Source organism: Perognathus longimembris, chromosome 1 (genome assembly GCF_023159225.1).
Source record: "Perognathus longimembris pacificus isolate PPM17 chromosome 1, ASM2315922v1, whole genome shotgun sequence".
Taxonomy (NCBI): Eukaryota; Metazoa; Chordata; class Mammalia; order Rodentia; family Heteromyidae; genus Perognathus; species Perognathus longimembris.
Genome location: NC_063161.1, coordinates 151,300,516 through 151,309,313, shown reverse-complemented (window position 1 = coordinate 151,309,313; position 8,798 = coordinate 151,300,516). Strand labels below are relative to the sequence as shown.

Genomic DNA, 8,798 nt, shown 5'->3' with positions numbered 1-8,798 from the left:
GATGTCACGGGATTAACTGTTGTAATGCCCATAATGCAGATGGGAAAACTGAGGCTTGCAAAGATGAAGAACTGACCTGTCCCTACCAATATTAACATTTACTGAAATCTTACCTGTTAGACTAGTCCCATTCACATGTTATTTTTATTTAATATAACTTTAGGAACATTTAAGAAATGTGCACCACTCAGCAGCATTGAAAAAGGACAGACATACTTGATTAAATATAATGCATTGACATGAGTATCTATCTCCAACCACATCGTTATCACCATGCCCATTGTGCAGATTACAAACAGAGGCTCAAGGAAGCTTAAGTGACTTGCTCCAGGAATGACTTCAAAGTCAAAGATCACCAACTCCCATCATTCCTGGTGATTGTCTAAACTGTATTCCTGGTGATTTAGCTTGGGAAGCTTAAGTGACTTGCTCTGAGAATGACTTCAAAGTCAAAGATCACATACTCCCATTATTCCTGGTGACTGTCTAAACTGTACCGCCATCTTGCCATCACCACACTTAACAGACCTTTCTCCAAGGGAAGGCAAGGAAGGGGCCTTTCTACAGTAAGCAAGGAATGAGGGCAGAAACTCCAGCCTGGATGTCTCCTACACCCACCAAAGCAACCCAAACAGGAGACTAGCTATACCTTCTATTTTCCCTGTCCTTCAGCAAGCTTCCTGTCTTTCCTTCCTCCAAGGACTGCCTCACCCCAAGAGAAAGAGCTTCCACCTAGTAGGAATACAGATACTAGAATCCCCCACTGCTAGCTCCTAAGTGTCTCCCCAGGTTAGCCCCCATTCCTTCCCTGGAATTCCTCCAATACTAACTTTCAACAACACACATTCTCTCAAAGGGGTAATGTGTCTCATACTCCACACATACTAGACTTGCCTACATGTACAAGCTAAGCTTTGCACCAGGCCAATGGAAAGGAGGGTACTGCACTAGAGCATCAGAGATCAGGAGACATACTCTTCAGTACCAGGCGGAAAAAAAAAAGAAAGAAAGAAAGGCAGGGGGAGATGAGGAAAGCATAACATTGCCAGCTGACCTCCTAGCTCATCAGTAACATCAATAAATAAATATAAGTGACTTGGAAATTATCTTCTGGGAAGAAGGCAGAACCACCACATCCTGTATTGCTTTTACTGACGTTAAAGCCCTGCACACGAAGCAGCAACATTTCCAGCCTGCAGAACAAAAATGCTTTTGCCAGCACACCTTTCACCTGGACCATGCTCTGGGAAGCGTTCACTTCTGCTATCCAGGAGAAATGATTACCTGTCCTTGGTGCTTATTGCCAATGCTGCTAAAGGAGAAATGGGGGCTCTGAGATTATGGAGACCAGCTGGGAACCTCCCCAGAAGCCATTTCCAGTACAAAGGCTCAAACCTGTCCTGTAGCCCTTGAGCCCACCAGACCCAGGCTGGATTGACTCCAGCCCCACAACTAGTCAGGAGGCAGCCCCACACCTGGAGCCTGCTCCTTTCCCAGGGAGCTGACGGGTCCCAGCATATAATCAACTGGTTTCCAACCTCTAGATGAAAGAATTCCAACCCCCCAAAAAAGAAAAGAAGGAAAAGATCCTCCTCAACACAGCAGTTTGCAGAACATATAGACAGCATGCATGCAACAAAGCCCTGTCGGCAGCCATATAAGCCAGACAAATTCACCCAAAGTCACACTCAAGTGGGCTACTCGTCTACACGGAAGAGCCACGGGGACCAGGGCTCACACTTAATACCCTAGAAAGGCCCTACTCCTCTTCCCACCCATTAGTTACCATCCGCTCATTGAGGCTCATGTCTCTGCACTTAGCAAGCTCTAGAAAGTCATGGCAGTCAGTGGAGCAGGGGGGAGGGGGATCCCACGAAGCCAAGTCAACAACCAATCCCTCCTTGTTCCTAAGCAAAGCCAGAGGTAGCCCGTTCCCTCCACCAGGACCATCAGCACAACCACCCACCGAGATTGGAAGGCACCTCCCCCACTCACCCAGGTCTGACCACCAGCTTGATATAATTGGTATCGCTTGCTTAGTTCCAAACGCGATGCCCCCCAGGGCTGTCCCCAAGAAATACCTGCCCATCCATCCAACAGCAGCAGCCGGTGAATCTATTCCTGAGCAATGCAATGAATCAGGAGACCTCCGATCTTGGCAAAGCCTATTTCAACTTCAAGCCTGGGCCGAAGGATTTCAAACGCAGTCTCATTGCCTATCCATGGGAAATCTGGCCTCCCTTCTGGTGCCAGAGAAGCCACCAATCCAGATTTTGTTTACAGAAAATTAATAAGACAATTCCACACCGCTGCCAGTGACATTCGAGTCGAATGCTACCGTTAACCATGTTTCCAGAAACAGCCTTGCAGTTTCACTCCCAACCCCCACTCTGCACCCCCCTCAGGATGTAGCAAGGCTGACCTGAGACCAGGCTGGGTAGGACCTGTTAAGAGATCCCCTTGGCCATGCCTGGCTGGGATTGCCAGCCCAGCCTTTGCTGGCTTCCCGGTGCCTGGCTTGCCTGGCTTCCCATGCCGGAGGGAGGTAAACATGACATGCATGCTGCTTGCTTCCCGGGAGGGCAGACATACTCCGGGGCCAGACCTCCTGCTGTCTCTCTTGACCCTGGACAACCACCACATGCACACAAAACGGGGTACGTACACAAACCCCCGCATGCGGGTGCAGAGGGTCCGGACCCCCACCAAGGAAAGCGCGGAGAAGGGCATGTTCCTGGGGGAGAGAGCCGGAGGTGGGGGCCGGGCGGAGGGAAGACGGCAGCAAAGCGGGTGGCCTGCCGCCCAGACAATAACAAAGATGGGAAGAGAGATTTTTCAAAGACGCAGTCGGCTGCACCCAGCTCCAAGCTCTGGCCTGGCTGCATCTCCCTGCCAGGGCACGCCTGGTCCCCTGGGGCACCGTGGCCATCAGAGAAAGGGTCCTGCCTAGGGCTGGGCTTGGCAGCTGCAGGCAGTGGTTGGGATCGGCTGGAGAGCGCATCGCTGGGCTGAGGGGAATGAAAGGTCTAGCAATTCAGGATGTGGGAGGGGCACTCTGGGGAAAGATGCTAGGGGTCAGTTAAACAGTCACTCCACCTTGGGCAGGAGTTGGCTAGAACTTGTACTCCTTTCCTGAAGGAGGAGAGTAGGGGCATTGTCGTTGTACCTTATGCCTCCTCTCCAAGGAGTACCAAACCCACCAATCCAACTTGGGGACACAGCCCTGGGAAGGCAAAGCATATGCCAGTGGCCTGGGTTACTGGGACTGAATGCTGAAAATGTTCTTTGGTGCCTGCCCGTTCTTTCACCTCCACGACACGTTCTAACTGGCACAGGAATCCATCACTGTGCCTGTGCCTAAGTGGGAAGGTGCTTATGGCTGGCACCAGTCAGGGAGAAAGAGCCTGGGCCCCCAGAGGCTGTGCCCGCCCAGTGCCCCCGCACGGACAGGATGGCTTGCCCTTGCGAGCTGAAGCCTGCTCCTTGCCGGTGACTCCCTTGCAAGCTGAACCGCCTCCTCCCTTCTCCTCCCCTGCCCCGCAAGCCGCCTCCCCCTGGAATTTCCACACCTGCTCCCGCCTGGCCCAGGAGAAGGAGCAGAGGGCATGGGACACCCCTGGGAGCCAGGGACGAGGGAGGGCAGCAGCTGCCCGGGCCCTACGGTCCGGACCTCAGGCGCTGGACGCTCAGAGGGCCCGGCCCCCGGCGGAGCACGTGCCCTACTTTGAGCAGATGTGCCCCCCCCCGAGGCAGCCCGGCACCCCCCCCCGCCCCGCTCCTCCCCTCCAGATGTCCATCCCCGGCCTCCCCGCGGGCACTGCTGGCAATGCCCGGCTAAGAACGCCTTTTGCATCGGACATCCCAGGGACTCCGGAGGCCCGGGATCCTGAGGGGGGGAGGCGCCACCTCCCGTCCCCACCTCCGGGCACGGCACAGTCCGGGAAACAATGCCCACCTCGGCCAGGCAAGCAGGACTCTTGGGCGAGGGAGGCACGGGGTGGGGGGGGGGGGTGAGGACTTCCTGCCCTGCCACGCGCGGCCACGGGCACCCTTCGCCCCGCACCCCGGGGGGCGTGGGGATCGGCCCGATCCTCTCCTCGGGAGCGCGGCCCCGGGCGAACCCGCGTGCAGCCCCACGGGCGGCGTGGGGGGCCCCCTCCCCGGGGTGGGGGGAGGCTCACCCGGGCCCGGCTTTGTCCCGCGCCCTCGGGGCGCAGCCCGGGCGGCGGCGCTGGGCGGCCGGGCGGCGGCGGCGGCGGCGGTGGCGACGACGGCAGCGGCGGGCTCACCTCTCATTGTCCGCGGCGGCGGCAGCGGCGGCGGTGGCGGTGGCGGCGGCTGCGCTCCGGAACCCCGGCAGGATGTGGCGGAAGCTGTGGTTGCGGTCCAGCTTGGGCTGGCTCTTGGTGCGCTTGATGGAGCCCTTGAGGCGGCGGCTGAGGAAGCCCTGCGCGCGGGGCGACAAGAGGGGGAAGGGGAGGCGGGGTTAGCGCGGCGGCGGCAGCGGCGGCAGCGGCGGCGGCGGCGGCGGCCCGGGACCCGCGCCGGACCCGCACCCTCGCTGGGCGGCCGCGCGGCCGAGGGCGGGCCGGGCTCGGGCTCCGGCTCGGCCCCAGCAGCTCACAGCCCGCCCGCCGACGGCCCGGCCCACCCCGCGCCGCCCGCCCGCCGGCCGGCCCGGCCCACCCCACCCCTCTCACGTCGCCCCCGCCCCCTAAGCCGCTGTTGCCAGGGCAACACCGAGCCCGGCCGAACGCGGCCGAGGCCGCCCGAGCGCCTGGAGGGCGTGGCTGGGGGCGTGGCCTAGGGGCGGGGGCCTAAAGGGGCGGGGACGCGGGGGTGGGGAGGGCCGGAAGGCTCGGGCCGCCCTCTGCCCTAACCTCCAGGCCCTTTTCTTTCTAAACCAGATGCCCCACCACCACCACCACGTAGCTGGATGAATCCGCGACCCCGGCCCAGTCTGAGGTTGATGGGCGCCTCCACCGCTCAGCCTGCCGATGCACAGATTGAGGAAACCAAAGCTTGGAGGGCCCAGCTGGACCCCACTCACCCGGGACTGTCAGGGTGCTGCTCTTTGAAACTGCTGCACCCCAGCATGGACCATGATGGTTCTCATCACCTAAGGCACTAAGATGCCCACCCTGGGCGGGGGGAGGGGGGCAGCGGAGGGAGGGGAGGAAGAACTGAAGAGTTTGCCCAGTGTCCTCATTGGGTGCTTGGTGATTTGGGGCATCCCACTCTGGCCATAGATTCACAAGCTGCACTGGACCGTGAGGCTCAGGCCTAAAAACCCCACCCCACCCCCACCATGAGAGCTGCAGGAGGGGCTGGAGGAGACAGGAGGTCGATGCCTACAGGACCAGACATAGGGGCCCAAGGGATCACAACCGGATCCTGCTGGGTTTAGAACCTTACAGGCAGCCTGAGGAGAAAAAAAATGGAGGAAGGAGGACTACCCTGGGAGGGAGTCAGGACTCCCTAGCCTCAAGTCCAAGTGGTCCAAGAACAGGAGAGAAGGAGATATTAACTAATTTTGAAGTTAGTGTTGTACATAATGTTGAAAGATCCCATTTCACCCACCACACAGTAGAAGATGGGATTGTTCTTCTCTGGGTTCAGGGGGAAGGGTAGACATCTGCTTCATCTATCCCCTAAGCTGGACCCATCCATCCCTATGGCCCCAGTGTCCTAGACATGACAAGGTCAAACAATGGCCATAGGGGGAGACTACTTATCATCCACACAAACAGAAAATGACAGAAAAAAAAAACTTTATTTGCGAATGAAGACGCTTTGTTCAGAGAGGTAATGTGACTTGCTAGGGAACACCCAGCTTCCAGGACAACCTAATGCCAGAGATTTTCCCACTGGAAAGTCTCCTTAAACCCCCTACCCCCCTTTCTCTCTCTGCAGTAGTGGGGTTTGAGTCCTGCCTTCAGCCCTCCTCTCTTTTTCTCTGTACCTTTTCCTTTTCCTGAACGTTACACATCCATAGAAGGTCTACCCTGTGGTCACTTGTCAACATTCTGCAGGGTCTCCAAGGCCCACCTGAAGGGCTACCTCATCCACACCCAAAGGCCTTCCTAAGGCTCAAATGCTGTCACCTCCACAACCCACATGCCTGCTCAAGGTAGAATCTAAGTTTGCTGCAGTTCAACAGATATCTGTAGGCATTAGAGTGTGACGGGTACAATCCTCCTCCAGAGGGGGGACCCAGTGACATAGCAATGCAGACTGAGGGAACTCCAGCCTCTCAGGATACAGGCTGCAGGCAGGGCCTTGACCTTCCACAGAAACTCTAGGCTCCCCTCAATCTTAGCCCCACCTGGCTAGCCTGCCTAAGTTCCCTCACAAGTGTGCTAAATAAGCAAGTCCCTTCACCAGACTTACACTATTTCTTGGTTTTTCCATTTATTCACTGATGACAAGTCACAATTTTTACACTCAGGGAATACAGAACCACATGTTTCACCACTCACAAAGGTCACTGGGTAGCAGCAATGACAGCCTGATCCTGCTTCTGGGTTTTATTATTACTTTGCCAGTCCTGGGGCTTGGACTCAGGGCCTGCGCACTCTCTGGCTTCTTTTTGCTCAAGGTCAGCACTCTATCACTTGAGCCACAGCGCCACTTCTGTCTTTTTCTGTGTATGTGGTGCTAAGGAATCGAACCCAGGGCTTCATGCATGCTAGGCAAGCACTCTACCACTAAGCCACATTCTCAGCCCCCTGCTTCTGAGTTTTAAACCAAAATCAACAGGGCATAGGTGGCTCATGCCTGTCATCCTAGCTATTCAGGAGGTAAAGATCTAAGGATACTGGTTTGAAGCCAGCCTGGGCAGGAAAGTCCGTAAGACTCTTATCTCCAAAAAACTACCAAAAAAAAAAAAAAAAAAAAAAAGCCTGGAGTGGCGCTGTAGTTCAAGTTATAGAGCACTATCCTTGAGCAGAAGCAGCTCAAGGATGGCACCCAGGCCTGAGTTCAAGCCCCAGGACAGGCAGGCACATACACACACACACACACACACACACACACACACACACACACACACACACACACACACCTCCTTGCTCTCCAAAAGGCTGCATTATTGAGGGTGACTCAGGCTCAGAGAAGGGAAGGGTCTTCCCTAAGGTCACACAGCCAAGTTCATCGAAGATCCCAGACTTCAGTCCCCTGAGCTGCCCAACCTCACTGATAATTCTCCTATATGGAGCTGGAGAGCCTAGATGGCGCTTAACCCAGCACAGGAGGAAGGAAGACAAGCTTTTTCTCCAGTCCCTTCACAGGCAACAGCTCCAGCCCTGACCTTGGAAAAAGAGTGACCAGTAAATCTTATTTTAGACTCAAGCCAAGGGGCAGCTCAGTGGTAGAGTGCTTTCTTAGCACGCATGAGGTCTCCAGCTAGGAATTGTGGGAGCAAACGTTCATTTAACAAATGGCATCCTTTCAGGAAAGCCTCTGTCTGGAGGGTGCTGGAGCCTAGGGCGTAGAGGCAGGTTTGCAGGGCTCTAACCCAGCTCCCCAATCAGCTGCATGGCCCCTTCACCTCTCTATGAAATGGGTGAGGATTAAGCCAAACACATAAAGCAGTTCCAGCTCTAGGCTCAGAGTATTTCATATAGTAACTGCTCAACAAAAAAAAAAAAAAAAGAAAGTTCTCACTCTCAATTTCCACACCAATACTCAGGCTTGTTAAAAACAACAACAACAACAACAACAACAAATAAATATTCAGTTTGCTGGGTGCCAGCATCTTTCACCTATAATCCTAGCTACCCAGGGGGCTGAGATCTGAGGATCATGGTTTAAAGGCACCCCAGGCAGGAAAACCGATGAGACTCACATCTCCAATTAACCACCAAAAAAGCCACAAGCAGAACTGTGGCTCAAATGGGAGAGCACCAGCCTTGAACAAAAAAAGTTCAGGGACTGAGTTCAAATCCCGATACTGGCACAGAATAACATGGAGTTTACAATTCCATATGCTGGGGCCAGCTCATCTGTGAGGGTTAGACAGCATACTTTCTACCATAGCTCCCCGGCCCACCCCCAGGCTCTGACACTCCCTCCCTGAGCCATGCCCACTCCACTGGCTTTCCCCCACGCCAGGCCCCAGGGCAGAAGCTAGCCACAAAACCAGCCCAGGCAGTAGGCTCAAGCTCTTTCACTGCTCCTGAGTTCAATTCTTCTTTAAGAAAAAAACACATGAGGGGCTGGGAATATGGCCTAGTGGCAAGAGTGCTTGCCTCATATACATGAGGCCCTGGGTTCGATTCCCCAGCACCACATATCTAGAAAATGGCCAGAAATGGTGCTGTGGCTCAAGTGGCAGAGTGCTAGCCTTGAGCAAAAAAAAACAAAAAAAAGCCAGAGACAGTGCTCAGGCCCGGAGTCCAAGGCCCAGGACTGGCAAAAAAAAAAGAAAAAAGAAAAAAACACATGATATGGCACATTCTGGCCCCAAACACACGATACTCCTTCCTCAGCTTTAGGAGTGCTGGGATTACAGGTGTGCACCACTCAGCCCAACTTCCTGGGTTCAGATGTTAACTCAGACAATCTGTGGGCAAAAATTGTAGGACCTCTCCAAGCCTCCATAACTCCATCTATAAAACAAGCTACTGATGACACCTACTTTTTGAGAAGGATTAAACAAGGTCTGCGAGCCTGGGTAACCCAGTAAATATTTAAGCCCTCGCACACAGTACTTGCTAGTTTTCCTGTCACGGTGATAAGCTGCCTCTCAGATAGTCACCTCTTTTTTTGTCCCAGGGGGTACATGAGCACCACAGACA

The 8,798-nt window shown here is 54.9% G+C and overlaps 1 protein-coding gene across 9 annotated transcripts in view; it reads right to left on the bottom strand.

Annotated features, from left to right (window-relative positions):
- Positions 1 to 8,798, bottom strand: part of LOC125348051 (DAB2 interacting protein) — a 168,070-nt gene that overhangs the window by 67,071 nt on the left and 92,201 nt on the right. For 8 of the 9 annotated variants that reach the window (XM_048341019.1, XM_048341004.1, XM_048341109.1 and 5 more), the window contains one exon: positions 4,290 to 4,447. In XM_048341019.1, the coding sequence (XP_048196976.1) occupies positions 4,290 to 4,447 (158 nt within the window). Of the gene's footprint in view, positions 1 to 4,181; positions 4,199 to 4,289; positions 4,448 to 8,798 lie in introns of those variants that run through there. The other variant, XM_048341101.1, reaches the window with a different exon arrangement.